At 44.3% G+C, this 20579-nt stretch overlaps 2 protein-coding genes across 3 annotated transcripts in view; one reads left to right on the top strand and one right to left on the bottom strand.

Annotated features, from left to right (window-relative positions):
- ABCG1 (ATP binding cassette subfamily G member 1) overlaps positions 1 to 8127 on the top strand; it is a 54330-nt gene extending 46203 nt beyond the window's left edge. Inside the window, exon 15 of one of the 2 annotated variants that reach the window (XM_039729480.1) lies at positions 1179 to 8127. In XM_039729480.1, the coding sequence (XP_039585414.1) occupies positions 1179 to 1407 (229 nt within the window). In that variant the 3' untranslated portion in view covers positions 1408 to 8127. The remainder of the gene's footprint in view (positions 1 to 1178) is intronic. The other variant, XM_039729481.1, reaches the window with a different exon arrangement.
- A 7520-nt stretch (positions 8128 to 15647) lies between these two features.
- On the bottom strand, positions 15648 to 19408 carry LOC120511887 (trefoil factor 1-like). The gene is made up of 4 exons (XM_039729495.1): positions 19327 to 19408; positions 18248 to 18394; positions 16451 to 16600; positions 15648 to 15847 (listed from the first exon to the last, which is right to left on the bottom strand). The coding sequence occupies exons 1-4, from the start codon at positions 19406 to 19408 to the stop codon at positions 15840 to 15842; spliced, it is 387 nt and encodes a 128-aa protein (XP_039585429.1). The 3' UTR covers positions 15648 to 15839.
- Positions 19409 to 20579: the final 1171 nt, after the last annotated feature.

Here is a 20579-nt window from a genome sequence, read left to right as displayed (position 1 = left end):
GCGTTTTAAGTTGTTTATCTTGTGAAATAGATAGGATCAGGTTACTGGCTACAAGTCCGTGTCAGTCCCTTTGAATTCAGTGGGATTGCACAGCATGGAAACCTTCCTGGATTTTGCAATCGTGGATGTATGAAATAATAGGGACATCACCAACTGAGAGATTGATGCCAGCACCTAATTTTGGAAGAAAATGTATAATTCACTGCTGTATCCTAGATAGGTTTGTTGGATAAAGGGCTGTTTTTAATTTTTGCAGCAGCACTGCCACAAGAGGCACAGGATCTGTGTCACCTCTAATTTAAACTGCTGCTTTAAGATCCATAGGCACCTTATAGTGCCTGTGTCTGTGTCTGACTCAGCTGTCTTAGGATGGGGCAATTCCCACCAGGAAACCTCTGGAGGGATAGTTTAGACTAGAGACTGAAATGTTTTTAGCTGAAATTAAAATTTTCCCATTCCCCATTTCCCCACCCTGCCCAAGCTGCACTGTTGCTGAGAAATCCCAGGCAAAAAAAATTCTTCTTTGTTGCCAAGTGAGGTCCTACACAGATTCCTATCAAGGATAATGAGACTGCACCCCCTGAATTAATACTTAGAATTCAAGGTGAGGCCTTAAATCATTGCCTGGCTCATGTGGAGTCTCCTGAGGCCAGAGGGAGCTTTTGTATTCATGAGATCCATGATGGTTTATCTCCTTGCAAAAGCAAATACTGGGAACATTATCAGTGAAACTGTAAATGTACAGAGGGAAGGAGAAGGGACATTGTAGATTGATGCTGGTTTCAACTTATTTCTGACCTCAAGCCATAATTGTATCCCTGTTGCTTGTTAAAAAAAAAAAAAAAGGCAAAATAATGATGTCACTTTTAAATGGGGATTTTCTGAATATGACCTGAAATTATGCTGCTTTCTGATTTAGCATTTTTGTTTTGGAGAAACTGGTCTGTGCACTAACTGGAAGCATTAAAGGCAAAACTCCTGCCCTTGTTCCCTCTTATGTAAAATGCCCGTGACATGTCATGTGCCTGATTGCAGCAGGGATAGAATCTGCCCCAAGACAGATGTGTCAGAGCAATATTGAACCCCTCAGCGTTTCAGCTGAGCTCTCACAGGGATTGTGTTGCACTTCTGACCAGATCCCCAGGATTTTCCTTGTAATCCCTCCTTCTTCTTTCCAGATACGGCTTCGAAGGAGTCATCCTCTCCATCTACGGGCTGGATCGAGAAGATCTGCATTGTGACAAAGATGACACCTGCCACTTCCAAAAATCAGAGGCCATCCTGAAAGAACTGGATGTAGAAAATGCCAAACTTTACCTGGACTTCATTGTTCTTGGGATTTTCTTCTTCTCCCTGCGCCTGATTGCCTATTTTGTGCTCAGATACAAAATCCGGGCGGAGAGGTAAAGGGAAAGCAGCTGAACCGAGGCAGTAGGAGAACTTTAGACATGCAATAGAGGGCACTTGACATTGTCTCACTGTGGCAGGCTGGTCCCCAGTGGCCAGCCAGATGCTGTCCTGACCGAGCCCATGGAGAGCCACAATGGGATAGTGGACACACAGTGTTAAGCCAATCAGTCCAGTTGGGTTGGGTCATGTTTTCATTACACTTTCTAGCTTTAACTAGGAAGAAGAACTAGAAGGGAATTTTAAACCACAGAATATCAATACCGAGGCAGTGTAACTGTAACAAGGAACCTGGCTGCAGGAGCTTTCCTTATCAAAACCAATTTTGGGATAAGGTCACCAGGATCTCATCCTGGTGGCCGGAATAGTGTAATGTCATCTCTAGTTGACAAGCTAGTGAAATGCAAAAATGAGGAATGCAAAGAAAATAGGATTCTCTCATCTTTTTAAATTTCATCTTTGCAGTTTTCTATGTATTATTTTGCAATTCTTTTCCACAGAATTATCCCTTCTGGCTAAAAGTCTGTAAATGTATTAATAAGGTAAAGATATCTTTTTAATATGGATACTTTTTTAAAAGAAACCTAAAGTGATTCAAGTAATTATTTTTGTTTCTGTCTGAATTTAGAATTCTGGTGCTTTACTTGTCGAGCTGGTCTCATATCTGAAAACTGTAATGATAGGAGGAAAAGGCAGATTCTGAATCTGCACTAAACCTGTGGTCCCATTTGGAAGCAGCACTGGATAGCACATGCAGTTAGACATGGTCAAGCTGTCACTGAATGGTTGAAAAAAATGTTCTTTTGCAGTGTCATTAAATCCTTAGTGTTTGTGATATTTTGAGATACTGGCTCTGTTCATTATCTGTTTGATCTACCTCCTGCAACTGAAAAAAATCAAAGCACTCCAAGGCTTATTTTTAATTAAATTGTGAAAGCAGGATCTGTCCCTAAAGTCATTGTTAAAGGAGTGCAAGAGCTGTCCACAGATCAAAGCTTGGGCTGCTGTGTTAAAACACCTGTGACTGCCTCACCCAGAGGTGTTCATTGTATCTGCAACACACTCTGTGTGGGACTCTCCCAAAAATACACAAATGACCTTGTGACGCTGCAGCTCTAATTGTGCCAGGCAGTTTTGTTCTCATCCCTAAGTCTGTATGCACAACATGAGAATCAGTTGATCTGAACACCAATTAAACTGTTATTTTGGGTATCTCACCTCTGTAAATTTAGCAGGGGGAAGTCTGGTTCCAAGCTGATGTGAATTTTCTCACTGATTTTCATGGGTTTGGATTTTCAACCCAAAATGAACCCACCATCCTCACGTTGGACACCTTGGTGAGCTTTGCTGCAAATTGCAGGGCCTTCTGCCTTGACTGTGAATTTATCTGGGTGTCCCAGCCCCCTGAGTGAGGCCTGCACGTTCTGTAAATGCATTATTCCCATCAGGATGCTGAACTCTTGCAGGTAGCTCAATGTCAGCAAACCCTTGAGGAGCCCAGCAGCTCATGGCAGCAGGGTAGATAAGAGGGACCTGATGCATCTTCTGGCTCCCAGCAGTCAAAAATTCACAAACTTTTCCAAGACTCCGTGGCTGTGTCTATCCTAGTGAAATAAATAGTGCCAGGTCCAGCTCTGTTAGTCCTCAAACATCTGGGGCTAACAGGATTGGCCCCTGAACTGACTTTTACATAGCCCAAACACTGTCTGCAAAAGCTCTGGCTGGGCTGGGCTGCAGCTCTGCCATTTAGCAGGGAAGAAAATTGTTTCCCAGTTTCCCTGGCCCGTGCCCAGGCTCTGTTTAATTTACCAATACAGACACAGACTGCATGTATCTGTTAAACTCAGGACACCTGAACTAAGCCTGGGGTCTGGAAGGCTTTAAATCAAGTCACGTGTTTTAGGAAGGCTAGCTGAACTTTCTCTGAAAATAAGGTTTACCTGTGAAAGCAAAATCAATCTTTACTGTAGAAGAAAAACCAAATTCCTTGCACAGCCTCTTTGCATAATTTTTGTTGCTGTTTTTTCTCAGAAAGCTTTTGTGCAGCTTTGCAGCTTTTCCAGGCATAATCACGAGCAGGTACAAACCTATATGGCTGTCAGATTTGAGAAATTAAAAATTTGAGCTATTCTAAATAATAGTCATAACTGTGAGCAGTTTTTAAACAAGGCACAAGCTGAAATCCCTTTAGCACAACGTGCCTTGATTATTTCAAGACTCTCAACGTATTTGTGACTATTACAGGCAGTTCAAACACTTTTTGCAAGCAGACAAAGGACTCCATTTGCCAAATTCCTCTTGGGTTGCAGACTTCTGGTCCAAGCTGAGGTCAAAGAGTGTGACATCCCTGGCACTGAGTAATTTCAGCGTTCATGGTTTGTGTTTACCAACACCATTTACCAAACACCACCCTGGCAATCCCCTGCAGTGTTCCAGATGTGGTAACTTTGCTGGCATTCCCTCACTGGTACTTTACAGGATGCTGTTCTCTCCCTTCTAGACCAGTTTAGCTGTATGAATTCCTTGGATACTCTCTTGTTATCTGTGCCTGTTCCTCTGGTTTTAGACTGTCTCATTTTATGTTTTTAGCCTCCAGCATGTCCTCCTGTGCTGTAACTTTGTATTGTGTTATGGTAGCCAAAAATCTGGTCCTCCATGGGCGTTCCTGAGAAAATATCCTGGAATATTTTTTTTGTCACTCCTTTTTTTGTTAGATATGCTTTTTCCAGTCTTCTGCTGGCAGCATTTAGCTGGAAGTTGCTATTCTTAGGAATGCTTTCAGGCTGTAGTATCCCAGTAAAGAAGTAATTCTCTGGAGACTCAGTGATACACATAGATGTGATAATAATTTTTTCTCTCCCTAGCTCATAAATTAACTGATGATCTCTCTTTTGTCACTGCTTTGGGACAGAAGCATTTAAAATCCATCCCAATTATGTCTTCATCTACTGCAGAGATTTTTAATGTAGTCTCAGGTTGGCTTTTTTTCCCTTTACATGGAGATAAATTCTAACAGGCTGGTACAAAAAGCATTCCCAGGTTAATGGGCTGAGCATGCAGCTGCTGTTGTGTTGAGCAGCACTTTGTGAAGCTCTGGAGCCTTCACTTGGAGGAATAATAAGGCCAGCAAGATTCTGAAGGCTTCAAATGCTCAATTTTCAAATCCTCAGTTTTATAGCCATATATAAAGAGCCATAAACTCTTTGAAGTCAATGCCACTATTGCCACTTGAGCCAGTCACAGCCTGGCTAAAAGTTGTGTAAGAGGCTCAAGGTTTCTAAAAGTCACTTGAAAACTGAATGTATGATTTTGGTTGGGATTGCAGGAAGACTTTAGTGTCCTGTTGGCCTCCTTGTTCTGTTTTCACTTGTTTTGAGATGTTGCTTTGGTTACTGTGTGCATTAGTTAAGACTTTAGCTCCTTCACACTTCTTTTGTTGTTTTTCTTTGCGAAAACTTGCATATGATCTGAAAAATCCTGAAGGTTTTTAAAAATAACTTGAAGCATTATTATTTACAAATAAATAAAAGATTTGGAAAGCAGATTCTACTCTTAAGAAATTGAGAAGGTTCCATTGTTACAGGTCAAAGGGAGTGGAAGGAGGCTGATGCTGAAATCCTCTTCAGCTCTTAGAATTTAGAGCACAAAGTACCTATTTTAATTAAAAGAGAGGAATATGTGCACATGTAACAGGGTGAGCTGGTTATGTAAGTGGGAGATAATGAACTGGAGTCCAAGAACTGGATGTCTCAGGTGACTGACAGCTCTATCCACACTTCTGTGTCAAACTCTGTGTTCTCAGCAGAAAGGAATGTTTTATTAAACACTTGTTCCTGTAAGGAAGTGTGGCACATCCTGACCTGTGCCACCTCAGTGATCCTCACAGAGGGCATCCTGCCTGACCTGGTTACACAGTGCTGGGTGGATTTTGGGGTTCTAAGAACTGGGGAAGGCCAGCAAAGCAGAAATCCTGGTGGGAGTCTGTTACAGACCTCCCATCCAGGATGAGGAGGCAGGTGAAATGTTCCATGGGAAGTCTGGTCACCAATGCCCCTTTTCCTGTGGGAGACTTTAACTTGCCAAATGTCTGCTGGAAATACAGCAGAGCAGAGAGGAAACAGTCCAGGAGGTTCCTGGGCTGTGTGGGAGGTAATTCCTGACACAGCTGGTGAGGGAACCAGGCAGTGGTGATGCCCCTCTGGACCTGCTGGTGAGCAGAGAAGGGCTGCTGGGGTTTGGGGTAGCTGGAGATCCTCTGGGGCACTGTGAACATGAAGTGAGAGGGTTTGGTTCTTGAGGAGATGAGGGGTGGCAGCAGAACTGCCCCCTTGGACTTCTGGAGGGCAGACTGTGCCTGAGAGCTGGGCTGGCAGAGTCCCTTGGGAGGCAGCCCTGGAGGGCTGAGAAGCCCAGGAAGGCTGGGGATGCTGGAGAAGGAAACCCTAAAGGCACAGCAGGAGCAGGCCGTCCATCCCCATGTGCCCAAGGAGGAGCCAGAGGAGGAGAAGGACTGGCCTGGCTCAGCAGAGAGCTTTGGCTGGAACTCAGGGAACAAAACAGGGTGTGTGACCTTTGGGAGATAGGGCAGGCAGCCCAGCAGGACTGCAGGGACACTGTGAGGTTATTCAAGGAGAAATCAGAAGGGCCAAAGCCCAACTAGAACTTAATCTGGCTACTGCTGCAAAAGACAATAAAACATTTCTGTAGATACAGCACTGAGGAGAGTCTCCATCCTTCCTTGGATGCCATCCTTTATTTCCTACCAGAACAGCCCCATAGGGTGCAGTGCTCAGGAATTTCTGTGTGCACATCCATTTGTGATGTATGATCATGTGAAAAGCTGTTGGGAACTTGAAGTAGGCAGAAAATGACACCGTGTCATGTCCTCTGTGACAGCCTGTGACAGGCTGATCACTGCAGTGCCACACAGCACTGGTGAGTGCATTAATTAAGTGCTGAGTGCCACTGGAGTTAATCAGGAGCTCTGCCATTTGTGAGCAGGGGCAGTGGCATTTTCAGGGATCGGCTCCTGCTGCCCTCCTCTTAAATTCCTGCTCCCAAAATACACAAAGGGGTTGTTGTGGTGTATCCCACTGAGTGATTTTTGTCAGCCCACGTATCACTCTTCATATTACATGTCTAAAAGTTTCAGGTTTGAGCCTGCAAACGCAGCAAGTTTCATTTTAATTCTGTTTAATGCTTTATTTTTGTTTCTGTACATATTTCACGTAGAGTTTCTGAAGGAGTAATTGTACTGTAGAGCACAAAATTTAGCTTCAGTCTTTTTGTTATTTTGAAATCTTATGACAAATGATAATTTTATGCAGTTGTCAGCCGTAGAACCTTTCTTTAAGAGATTTAGGTTTCTGTGGAGACCTGTAAAACAAGGGGTGACCAGCCAGGATGTGTCTCTTGTGGCACAAAACGTGGCTCAGCCTGCATTCTCTGCACTGGTTGTGCCTTCAGGACACATCCAGCTTTTGCTGGTTCTTTTTTGGGGTTTTTTCTTTTTTTTTTTTTTTTTTTTTTTTTTTTTTCCTGGGGGCTCCCATGCAGCTCAGCCCATGCCTATCAATTGTTTGTGTCCCTTTATTCTGGATATTCATGTCTCCTGTCCACGTGGGGTGTGGGAATGAGCTGCCTGGGAAGAGTGCAGGATGGAGGGATGGCTTTGAGGCTACTTTGAGCTACCAAAACCCCAATGTGCTGGATCTCTGGGTGTGCTTTACTCAAAAAAAAATTCAAAAATGTCTTTTTCAGCAGATTGCAAGGCAACATGGAAGCTTCTGCTTTTAAAGGTTGATGGGTTTTTCTACTTCAGTGGCATCTGTGATGTCTCTTTTTCTGATCCTGTTGTAGCTTATTTTAGTGGCCCATTTAGGGTAATCATTATACAAACTCCTTTCTGTTACTTCCAGAAACAAACTTTCCTGGCCTCAGTGATAATAATTACACCAACCTTTCCAAATGTGAATTAGTTGTTGAACGATTTTTTAAAAAATATGGAAAAAATCCTCTTAAATTATGGCAAAAGCAAATTAAATTTGAGACAATTACACTGATATATCTTAAAAGAAAAAGATAACAAGTCCTGCAGTGGGGCCAAGCCTTTACCTGTGTCAGTAAAGATTTATCAAATACCTTTTCTGAGTCAGTTGACCTTATTGTGAGATCCTGCCCTTGAACCTGTTATTGAATTATTTAACATTTGGTTCTTTTGTTTTTCAAAGCAAGAGTCAATGCAAGGTATGATTTTAAATCAGCGTGCTGAAGTGTGCATATTCTGAATATCTAATATGTCATTGTTGTCTCTTGTTTCTGTAATGCATTTGCATTACTATGAATCAATTTTATTCTGCTTCTCTAGAGACTATTGCTGCCTGCACGCTGTGATATATTTGCACTGTTGTAGATATATATATACAAATAATGTAATTATATTATACAAACCATGTCTTTTTCAGGTTGCTTGTTACCTTTGTAGTTTATGCTTCCTGGTACAGTGGACCTGAGTAAAAATGTGGGATGTGGGGCATTCTGATGATATATTACAGTAATAGAGAAATCTTTGTATATTTCTGTATACTTAATACCTGTAAGAAGAGATTTGTATGTGCATTATTTTCCAAACTTAGGGCTTTGTTTTCTGAGACTAGAGAACATTTATGATAATGTAATACACACAGACACACACACAAAAAAAAATCAAATAAAGTGTTATTATTTTCAGACAGATGCCTTTGTCGCTGTTCTCACTGTGAGGGAAGTGGAAGATGTGTTGGCAGTGATACATTTGCACTGCCTGCTCCTTGGTCCTGGCAGCCAGCAAGGACATGAAATTGCCTGTTTCCAATTGTGGTGGTTTCAGGTAACCCCCAGTACAGGTGGGTTACAGAAATTTCCTGTAAAAATCCTTAAAAGCATGAACTGTACTCACACTGGGGGGTGGAACTAGAGGACATTTAAGGTTCCTTCCAACCCAAGCAAGGCTTTTGACAGCCCCAGATCAGGGTGTGCTTCTCTGAGAACCCTACACAACTGAAGGACTTCCTGAACCAGTGGAATTAATTACCTTTGTATTTTCACCCAATTTTGATGAATTTTTCTTCCACGGATTTATCTGTTCATCTTGCCCTTGCTACCTTCCCTGTTTGCCTTCTGCTTGGCACTCTGGAATGGGTGTTTTTTCCTCCCTTCTTCCCAGATGAACAAAAACTCTGTTTTATCCTGCCGGTCCCACCCGTCCATTTCCCATTTCAGCAAACACCCTCCTCCCTCATGCTGCCACAGCACCTGTGTGATGTTCTGCAGCCCTCAGGGCATTTCTGGCACCAGGAAAGTCTTCAGCTGGCTTAGAAAGGCAGTATTTTCTTTTTTTTTTGGTGTTTTTCCTAAGATCCATGTTGGCCAAGAAGTGACATGCTGACTCTCTCTCCTGCTTCCTCCTGCAGTTGCAGGGAAACCCTTGGGCAGAAATCCTGACCTTGCAGGGCCCCAGGAGCAGCCCCAGTGCCAGGAGGAGGGGTCAGTGCTGGTGTCCTGTGCTTTGGCAAGTACTCACTTTGCCTGGGTGGTTTTTCGTGCATTTTTAAGGCTGTTTCATGGTGTTTGTGTCTTGTATTTTCTGAGATTCCTGATGAAGGGGAGGAAATGAGAATTGGACGCCATGTTCTTACAAGGCTAATTTATTATTATATTATATTACATAATATAATATAATGTAATATAATGTAATGTAATATAATATAATATAATATAATATAATATAATATAATTATTATATAATATGTAATATATACATATATAATATATTATATTATTTATATGTGTTGGGCTTGAGTACAAGCCCAAACAACATCAGTGTCTTTGTGCCACCCATCCAGACCACCACAGCAACCAAATGACCTGCCTTGCTCACCACAGCTCAAAGAAAACTGCCCTAACATTTACAAGTAGCCACTCATAAATAACAGGAGCAGTGATGCTTAAAGCAAGGATTGCCCTAATGGTGCAATAGGATCAAATTTTCAAGACAGTTTTCTCATGATGACAGAGATCATACTTTATGTTGTGTTTTATAGCCCTGGAAATAATACTAAATTGAAGGAATTATGTTCCCAAAATCTTGATGCCTCCCAGTGCCAATTTTTGTCCACAGATCAGGAAGGGAAGAGGAGGAACAGGAGTCCTTCACAGCCTGAGTGGCACATAAATTACTTTAATCATTTTTATATAGCAGTTAATGCTATTAAATAACCCAACCATAAACTTCTCATTAGCAGCACTGCAAAAATTAATATACCTCACGTGCAATTCCCATGCACTGTGCTCTCCAAATGCATTCATAAAAGAGAGAGCATTTGCAACCCAAGAAAACTTTATTTTCTAACAGCTATCCATTTAAATCCTGCTTTGGAATGCAGGCTGAAAGGCTTGGGAAGCTGAGGGGGTGGGAGAGTGAGAGATGGGCTGGTGGAGCTTGGCAGGGATCTGCCCAGGTGAGCAGGGAGCAGGTGCTGTGGCAGCCCATGGGACAGCCTTAAGGGCTTGGTGGGAAGTGTTGCCAGCTTCATTTAGGGGAGAAAAACTGTTCGAGGCTGGATTAGTCAAACTGGCACCAATTCCATCCATTTCTGTTGTTTAGTGCATTTTAAATGTCATAGCCTCCTTTGGTTCTGTGTCTTTTTTGGTTTTTTTCTGTGCCTTGTAGATTTTTTTCCAATCTCTCTTTTTCTCTCTTTAACTCTGTGTGATGGCTTTTCTGGATTCCTGAGGTTCCTGTTCTAGCCTATGCCTGCACACATGGGAAGGCTGAGAAAAAAGTCAATGTTCTCTCTTCCACAGACAGAAAATATTATCAAGACATGAAGCCAATCCATTGTCAGCTTCTGGCAGCTAAAACACCCCTCAGAGTTTGCATTGTTTCCCCCAAATCTTTCTAGCAGAGTCACTCTCTTGTCCCACTGCCTGTTTTGCTCTGCTGGACAGACAGAATAAAGCTCCACCTGTTCCTAGGACCTTTATTCTTGTCCCCATGGCAGCTGTAAAATCAAATATGAAGCAGATTTTGTGGCTTCATCAAGAGTCTTGCAGGTGCTTTTTGTCTTTCTCCTGTGAAAGAATCAGACAATAACCTCAAAGTACTTAAAGAAGAAACAAAAGTGACAATAAACCTTGTGATTTTGCTCCTTCTGTTCATTGAAATTCATATTCTGTGTCTTGGTGAAGCATTCCTTGGATGGGGCATGATGCCAAGTCTCAAAAAGGGTAAGAAGCAGGGAAAAATCTCATTTTGTGGCAGGAAGGAGCTGGGTTTTACTTCCCAAATTTACTTCTCATGAAGCTTTCTGAAAACACCACGGACTGGAGTGTCAGTCCACACTGGTGGCAAGTCAGACCCCTTGGGAATTGCCCAGAATTTCTGCAACAGCTACTGCAGAAATATCTTTCTGCAATTAAGACACTTGGCTCAGCTGCAGTGAAATATTTTAATTCGGGCCTTCCAGATTCTCATTTCAATTGTGGTGTTCTAGTACTGAATCCCTCGAGATTGCTGTTTCCCAAAACAACCCTCTGAGACAGAAGCACACGTTGGAGGAAGCCTGAGGACCCTACAAGGACCCTGACAGGCCCTGCCTTTGTCTGCTGGCTTCTCCAAGGGGGATTTCAGGGTGCCACAGCAGGTGTGCAAAGGGAGATCACAGATCACAGCTAGGTGAATAGAAACACTGCTCTCCAGCAGAAAAGCACTTTTGTTTTCTTTCCCTGCCCTCCTCTGGAAATTTTATGAAACGAAGTTTTATGAAGTGAAAAAGGGGGAAAATTCACCATTCACTGGCAGCACAAGGAGTTATCACAGCTAGGTGAACAGAAACACTGCTCTCTAGCAGAAAAGCACTTTTGTTTTCTTACCCTGCCCTCCTCTGGTACATGGAAATTTTATGAAATGAAGTTTTATGAAGTGAAAAAGGGGGAAAATTCACCATTCACTGGCAGGGGAAGGAGCACCCAAGGATGGCAAACACTGGAAAAAAAGGAGCATCCTCTTCTACAGCACCTGAGTGCTACCCAGCTGCTTCTGGAGCCTGAGTGCATTCTGTGTTGCAGCATGAATATTTTACAGCAAAGTCTGTTTGTCTGGCTGGTTTTTTTTCCTAGTACTGAGGACACATTTTTAGTCCCATTGTGTTCTAGGTGAAGTGGGCTGGGACAGGGACCATCCATGGATGGGAGTTGGGCAGCTCACATTCATATACCAGCACTGAAATTTGATTAATTTATATATTTCAAATGCTTCAGAAGAAGGCTCAGATGAGGGAAAAAAGCCTGCAGAGAAATAATGGACTCTTCTACCCAGAGAGGATTGTTGTTTCTGGCAGAGAGATGCTTGGAAAAATCAGCTGAGAGCTTCTGAAACTCTCACCTGAAATTTTTTTCCTAAGGAAGGTTTAGCAGCCATCACCCCAGAGTAGTGAATTTTCATTTTTAGGCTCAGTCTGGCAGTGAAGGCAACCTCTTGAAAACTGAATCTGGGTCTGGAGATCATCATTCTGCCTGGGTTTTTAACCCTGTGTTTTATTTTCTCTTCTCCAAGCTGGCATCATGGTCGAGATTTCAAGCTTTAGCAAAGCCAGGAACTCACACAGAGACCTGTGGCAGCACCGTGTGACTTAGCTGCTCTCAACAGAGGAAGATTTCCATTCCCGTATTCTTTTCCACTTCAATTTAGCACCTTGTCTGAAATCTTTCTTTTGAGCACAAGATTTGCCAGAGGAGGTGTGTGACACTGTAGCAGGATCCATGCCCTGGAGTCATTTGGGAATGGCACCTGAAGGAAGTGGTACATTAAAAAAACCCCTTTTTTTGGAGGTGTTTGCAGTTAAATCCCATGTTCACATGGCTACAGGTTTGTCCTTTGTTGCTAGCACCCAACTGCTCTGAGCTCCTTGTCTGTCCTAGTTTTCTCCCCTGTTAGTTCTCCCTGGCAGCCAAACACAGCTTTCCTGATTACTTCAAAACCGATTTCCCAGCCCTTTCCCTTGGTGACAATTGCTTTAAAAGCCAGCAGAACATCTTCACTCACTGAAGCACCATTGCAATCAATCTGCAATGTCAAACAAGCTCTGTTCAGCCTTTATTAGAAGCTGGAGCTTTGGTGGCACTCAGCTGCCATGGTTGCAGTTTAGGACTGTTGGGTACTTGGGATTTTCAACGTCATTCACTGCATAATGGCCCCATCATCACAGAGCCTTCGTGCCACAAATTGACACAAATGGGTTCCTGCAGCACCTCTGCTGACGAAAATCACAACGCTGACCTACTTTTTGCCCCTTCAGAAAAATATTCAGAAGTTTGTTTAGTTATTTAGCACTGGCCATGTGGCCGTGCAGAGCTGCAGGTACAAAGGGTGAGTCTCCATTCAAGGCTTTTTCTCTCTGAGGCTGCAAATGAGGCCCATGGACACTTGTTATGAATAGAAAGCTATCTATTTTTTTTAGGTTGCAGAGTTAAAAACAAGTCAGACCAGTTGTTGTAAGTGAGTTTCACTGCCAAAGAAAAGTTCCTCAATTACCTGTTAATGGCCGGTGATTAACCATTGTCCCCCTGATGCTGGCCGCTTGCCAGGGAGTGACACGGGACAGACCAGAGGAAAATAGGAGTGACATCAGAGCCAGTATGCAGATGAGAAATGCATTGCACCCCGAATTTTTACAGTTTTTACAGGAAAAACCCCTAAAATTACGAGCCAACAAGTGACCTAAGTGACGTCTAAGGATGGGAGCGTAGTCCCGGACCTGCTTGGATCCTTTTTGCTTCTCACCCCGACCTGAAAAGATGTTGATTAAAGAGACGCCCCGGGGTGTTAGACAAAAAAGCAGGAATCTGCGACTCTCCCGTGAGGACGGAATCCCCAGCTCTGCCTGCAGACCAGTGGACAAAGCTGCATCACCCTCCTTCTCCGTGCCACTCCTGGGAGCAATGGTGGCGTGGGCGCGACCCGTCGATTTCTCCACACCTGAGCTGATTCTTTTTAATAAAGGCATTAAAAAGGAGAAAGATCTCCTGCCCATTTATTTCAACACTGACTCAGGTGAGGGGAGCCCTCAGGAGAGGAAGGTCCCTCCTTTTGTAGCCACGTCTCTGCAGGTCCTGCACACTTCTCTTTGGTGGGCACTCCTGCTTTGGGATCTCACTTTGCTCTGCCTTGGCTCTGCCTGTCATCTTCAAACCCTCAGCGGCTGCAGCTTCCACTCTGTTTCTGCCAGCTTTATTTTCTCACCAAAAATGTTAGCTTTTAGAATTCTAGGCAGGTTTTTTTTCAGGTTCATTTGTGTGGGTGTTGATAACAGTCTACCTAGAGAGACCTCGAGCTCCTCCTGAACGTAAATTCCCAGAACTGACATCATCCCTTTGGACTCAGTGATGATGCCATGTCCTTAGGCAATAGTTATTAGTGCTGTGAGCAACTAACTCTGATTTATAACCCCACCCCAGTGGTGGCTTGGCTCTTGGGAGTTCTGGTTCATGGTTCATGAACGTGGTTCATGGGTTTTGCAGGTGACATCATGCCCAGGGATGATGCTGAGGGCACTTTTTTTGTCCAGCCTGGAGAAGAGGAGGGTGAGGGGAGACCTCACTGCAGTTACAGCTTCTTGTGAGGGGCAGAGGAGGGGCAGGCACTGATCTCTGCTCTGTGGGGACAGTGACAGGGCCCAAGGGAATGGCCTGAAGCTGTGTCAGGGCAGCTTTAGGTTGGCTATTAGGAAAAGGTTTTTCCCCCAGAGGATGGTTGGGCACTGAACAGGCTCCCCAGGTTCTGGTCACTGCAGCAAGACAGAGCTCAAGGAATGTTTGAACAACACTCTCAGGCACAGGGATTCTTGGGGCTGTGCAGGGCCAGGAGCTGGATTTGGTTTTTGTGGGTCCCTCCCAGCTCAGCATTTTGTGTGATTCTTTGAAACACCTCCAAAGGCCTTCAGCACACTGCTCAGTTTGTGGCTCATATTACAACAGGTAATATTGGGTAATATGGGCAACATGAGCATGGACCATATTCAAATCATATTATTGAGTCTGTTAGAAGTGGTTGATGAATGACTAATTTTTTACCTGCCTGGATAAACTTACTAATCAATAAAGTGAGCAGGGGTAAATCAAACCTCCAAGGAGGCATGGAAAGAAGAATATTTTTACAGTGGGGGTGGTGAAAGGCTGCAACAGGCTGCTCAGAGAACTGAAAAATCCCTGGAAAAGTTCAAGGACAGATTGGATGGGGCTAGGAGCAACATGTTCCAGTTGAAGATGTCCTTGCTCACTGCAGGGGGGTTGGATTAGATGTCCTTTTAAGGTCCCTCCAAATAAACCATTCTGTGGTTCTGTGTCTCCATCTTTTCCTCTCTGCTTGCAGCACAGCCCTGTACAACTGCTCTCCCCTGCTGAGCCCTGAGCACAGTCTGCTGCTGCTGCAGTCTCAGGGTCCCTATTTTATTCCCAACACAGTTCTCAGAGGTTCTTTATTGAGCTCTCACTCAGCTGAAGCAGGGAAGCACTCGAGCTGCTGTGCTGAGCATTAAACACTCCCAGGAGAAAGCAGCCACACTCAGCACCAGGAGCTTCTCCTGTGTCTGGTGAGACACAGCAGCTCCATTTCAGGTTTAGGCCAGTGCTGGGTGCTTTTAGTTTTTATTTTTATTATTTTATTTTATTTTATTTTATTTTATTTTATTTTATTTTATTTTTATTCTATTCTATTTTTAAATGCAGCCTCTGTGCTGCAGAGCCACTTCCCAAGTGTGACCCATGGGACCTGCTTGTGGTGAGCACCAGGAACATGGAGATGAGAGAGCAGGAGGTGTTTGAGTCAGACCAGCTATCAAAGGCACCGTTCCCTATGTCTCAATGGGAAATAAAAGCCCAAACCCACAGCTAAATCTATATAAAGGCAAACTCTGAGTATTTCCAGCATTCAGAAGGACGGGTGGCCGGTGTGATGCCAGCTAACAAATTCAAGCAGTCACTTGCAAGTGTGAAGAGTAACTAACACAAAAAGCTGAGTGTTGTGTTCCTTTTGGAAGTGCTGGTGCCTGCTGCTCCCTCATCAGCAGGTTGCTGACATGCCAAATTTCCTGGGAAACGGAGAAATACACAGCTTTTAAATAGAGACAGCAAAAAAACCACAAAAAACAAAAAACCCAGAAACCCTCACAAGTTGTGTTATACTTGTTTTATTACAGTGAAAACCTGTGCAGTGCTAGCCTACAGAGAGAATAAAAGCTACCAGTAACTTTTCATCAGAAAGGAGTCAATCCCAGATAAGGAACAGCCTGGAAATCATGGCTGTTGCAAAATATAAAGTCTGAGTTGGGACCTCCGCCTGTCGTTCCACTGGAGTAGATCCAAAGGTTGCCAAGTTCTCGGTGGAAGTTTCTCCTTTAACAAGCTGGGGAGGTAAAGAGGAGAAGCACATTAAGGTTGTCTCCACAAATCACACAAGATGCAGGAATTGTTTTGCCTAGGACATCCAAAAGGCAATTTTTTAGCCATCTCAACCAACCCCCATACGTAGATGTGTTTCCCAATTATGATCCAGAGCAGTAAAACCAAATTATGGTGAGTTGCATGAAGTACAGAACACAGTGTGGCTGAGGCTACTGGTTATTAAATATGCTGAAAGGCCAATCCTAACTAAAACAAAGTTAGCTGGGGATCAGAAATTTCTGTAAGTTTCAGTCCACATTTCCCAAAGCAAAGCTTTTTATCTCTCAGGATAAGGTGGATGTGAGTTGGGTGATTGCAGCTCTACCCTGGGATTAGTTGGGTTTTTAAACTCACACTGCCCACAAACCCTGGCTCAGATGCACCAGCAGCACCCCACTCTCTGCTGTACAAAAAGCTGTTTTTTTAGGGTTTAGCCACCTTTTTATGCCCACACCCTTAGGATCCTCTGGCTGGCACAGCACACCAGGCCTGGCAGAGCAGGGACGCTGCCAGGAGCTGTGGGGCAGCCCCGGGGACACGGGGGACACCTCCTGGGGGACATTACCTTCCTCCACGACGCGGTGGTAGAAGCACCAGGGGACACCGGCGGGGTGTGCCCTGAAGCAGCAGCCCTTCCTTGTGCACTCCCTGGGCTTGATGCCAGGGTAGCCACAGTTTATCCTGGTGTAGGGATCGTTGGGACACACTTTCTTCACTGTGTAAAGCAAAAAAAACCCCAAAAACAAACCCAAATCAAAACAAAGGAAGGAAGGACAATGTGTTACTTCGTGCTCTGTCTGCCCGATAAAGCAAAAAAAAACCAAATCAAAACAAAACAAAGGAAGGAAGGACAATGTGTTACTTCATGCTCTGTCTGTCCGGTGCTTTAATTCAAGATGAAAGGACACAAAGGTGAGGACACTGGGCACATGGATGGTCACCATGACCTTCTCTGAACCAATTTCAGCCAGCAGATGTGCTCTGTCTGCCCGGTGCTTTAATTCAATATGAAAAAAACACAAAACTGAGGGCACTGGACAGATGGATGGTCACCATGACCTTCTCTGAACCAATTTCAGCCAGCAGATTCACCCGAATCCTCACCCAACCTCCTAGGAATATTAAATTCCAAAGGGTGATGGAATGCTGCTGTGCCCCAGGGATAAGAGGAGGCAAATTTCACCCCTGGAAGTGTCTGGCAGCAGCCCATCTTCAATCCAGCAATGGGCTGAAAAGCCCTGTGTCTCCTGTAGTGGTATCACACACGCTGGCCTCAGAGCAGGTATGCCCATGACCTGACCCCAGGGCAGCCTGGCTAACACAGGGAAAGGACCACCCAGCCCTCTCTGCATGCCAGCCTCAGTTATAGAAAGGAAATAAGTGTTTTAGGAGGAAATCACAGCTTTTCCAGGCACTTAAAACTAAAATCCCAAATAGAGAGATTATACAACCCAGCTTGAATACTTCAGTTTTGCTCTCATGGAGCAGTTCTGCTCAGAAAAGCAATTCTATGGGAATGCCACCCTAAGTTGCTGCTGCTCCTTTTTCAAGGTTTACAAGAGTTGCAAGCAGTGCTCAAAAGCAAAACTATTTTTTCCTACTGTAATTCTGATCCCTGTTGACTAATTCCATTTTACATCAGGTTCTTCTGTTGGGTGACATTGCCTTTGCACCCTTATTTCCTTTTCCAAAAGCAAAACTGTTTTTCCCTACTGATCCCCGTTGACTAATTCCATTTTACATCAGGTTCTTCTGTTGGGTGACATTGCCTTTGCACCCTTATTTCCTTTCATGTCACCTGTGCAGCTGCTGAGACTGCCCTGAAGTTCTCCAAAGAACGAGTTGTGCTGTCAGCCCAGCAAATGTAGCTTACACAGAGTTAATTAACACAGCTAATTACACTCCATTACTTAAGACAGCTATGTAAAATATACAGCTAATCCTAGAAAGACTAGGAGAGCAGCTGTTATCCTCTCTGAGAAAATAATGGCAAAAAATAGAAGCAGGATGCTGACAGATGTCAAACAAATAACCACACAGCAAACCCACTTATTTAAGTGCTGAGTACCCCTTGCTCTACCCATGGACAAGACCACAAATGACAATGAAATGTCTCTAAGTAATCAGCACAGGCTGTTGGATAACTAGAAGCCTGAAGGAAGAGGAAATATATTGTGTGAAGAGGATGAGGCAGAAGTCAGGTAAGCAAGGCTGAACTTTGCATTTTACTGCCACTGGTCTCCTAACAGAGGCTTGTGCCCACTTTTCTTGCCTAAGGAGAAAAGCAGGACTGCTCCCTGGTTGTACACGTTTCTGGATAATCAAACACGAGGTAAATCAGTGTTTCTGGCAGAGATATTACCTTTCTTTGGCTTAGGATTGTAGCACCAGGGGACGCTGGGGACTGAGGCGTTGAAGCAGCACCCAATTTTCTTGCACTCTGCTGCTGAGATCCCTGGGTAGCCACAGTTTGTCCTCTCCTTGGGAATCACTTTACACTGGCATTTTGCTGTTCAGGACAGAAGGAGCGAGTTACAGGTGTCAGTTTGCACACTTCTCATGGAGGGATGTTCATCAAATGCTCACTGGGAGCAATGTTCTTTCCCTAGATGTTGTCCATCTTTTCAGTCCCCTGCTAAGACCATAACCTGAGAGGTTTAAAAGTTGTTTTTAGACCACTACCAATTTTGGTCAGGGCTGTACACGACATTTTGAGAGTCTGTGGTCTCACTTGCAGCCAAGCCAGCCCAGCACAGTGGGGTTTGTGGGCTTCAAATCGACCACACCAAACGGAAAATCCCAAGAACTTCAAATATTAGGCTATTAAATGTTTGCTGCTTTGCCCATCTCATAAGAAGAAGAAAGGACTTAGGGATCTAGTGGATATTTAGTAGGTGTAAAGATACAAAACTTTGAAATATTATAAAATATAGGATGATGTGCAAATAGCTGCAGCCATTCTTTTAACATTTTAAGTCATTTGCACAGTCAGCCACAACCAAGAAAGTCTGGAGCTGTCCTCCAGCTGTCATTGAGCGACTTGCTTTCCACTTCTGGAGCTGTCTGAATGACTTGCCTTTAATGAGGAGGCAGACAGACTCCTTTAAAACTGTATTCACAAGGCAAAGCAGCATAAACCAAGTGTCAGAAGAAAATTTAGACAAAGCTGGCTCGTGCTCCAGCCCTGGTCCTGTTCTAGCGACCACCTCTGCCTTTGCAGTGGGCTCCCAATTATTCCAACAACCCAAGAGTCCAGCTGCAGTCTTTCTTTGCTATCGATCTCTGTGATAAAAATTAAAAAGTAGGCTCCACTCTGGGGATAAGCAGCAGCACAGGAAGCCTTTGCTGCCTGCTCTGCCAAAGCTGCCAGGCTCTGGCTGCAGTCGGTGGGATGAGGGTCCTACACGTACCTGGAGGGCAGCAGCACACGGAGGTACTTACTTGGAGGTGCAATTCCCTCTGCCAGGGTGCTGAGGGCTATGATGAGGGTGATGGAGAGTGCACAGAGCACCTTGAGGTCCATGGCTCTTGCAGGAGGAGAGGTGCTGCCTGCCCTGGAAGCCGCGGGTTTTATGCTCTCCCCGTGTTTGCCCAGCGAGGTCCGATAACATTGTTCCATCTGAAGCTTCACCCAGAAGGTTGGGTTTTCTTTTGTTTGGTTAGGAAGTGTTGCCATGCATATTTTGATATCCCAGAGATAAATTTCTGGGCTCCCATGAGCTATTGATCACATAACTATTACGTACCTATAGATCCATATCTATTACGTGATCCCATAATCAAATGGATGCTGCTGGGTGCCTCTGTGTGCCAGAGGCTCTGGCTCTGAGTGCCAGACTTCATTGTGCTCTGATTTCATTGCCTTAAGAGTATTTTAAGCCTCCAGGCAGTTTTGTTTTCCAGTCACTACTGAAGAACATGTACATATATTTTCTGCTCAGTGCATCTTTTCTGCCTCGATTTTCCCCTGGCCTTAAGGTTTTGGTTATGCCCTTTGGAAGAGGGCTGGAGCTCTGATATCTCTAAGCTTCAGGAGAGCACTGTGCACCTGAAAACATACATAAACACAGAATATGGAAGGTGGGGCTGAGAAATACTGAGCATATGAGGCCACTGTTGGTTTCCACACAAGGGGATTTAGGAAAAGAAGGTAAGATCAAGGCAAAAAACAACCCCCCAAAGCCCCAGAGGTCCAACAGCAAGAGACACAAGAGAAGAACTGAGAGCTTCTGTATGATCTCAGCCTGCCCCAGAGGTCATCCAAGCATCAGTCCTGAGTGTCCCAGCTTTATTTTGGAGTTGCTGCCCTGTGCAAGGTCCTGTTCCAGAGGTGCCACCACAGGGCTGTCCCCACCCCCTCTGCCTGATCCCCAGGGCAGAGCAGCACTTCCCAACCCCTCCAAAACCACGTGCATGTGTTTTGCCAAAACTAAACTTCTGAAGAACCGTGTTTGACCTAATGATTTCCTGATTGCTTTTCTCCTGGTTTCAAAGGTGGCCTCCCAGGCAGCTTTTGGGTTGTTTTGGGACAACAGGCCTTGGGACTTGGACTGCTGAAGGCTTTAATCTTCCTTTTGGACAATTTTCTCCCATTTACTGTAACATTTTTTAACTCCTAGCTACTTGTCAACTCTTAAAGACAATCAGAGCAGTGCCAGGGACGGAGGAGAAGCAGTGGGATGGTGGAACCATCT

This window comes from Passer montanus, unplaced genomic scaffold (assembly GCF_014805655.1).
Source record: "Passer montanus isolate IOZ18808 unplaced genomic scaffold, ASM1480565v1 scaffold69, whole genome shotgun sequence".
Taxonomy (NCBI): Eukaryota; Metazoa; Chordata; class Aves; order Passeriformes; family Passeridae; genus Passer; species Passer montanus.
This window is presented reverse-complemented; position numbering and strand designations above follow the sequence as displayed.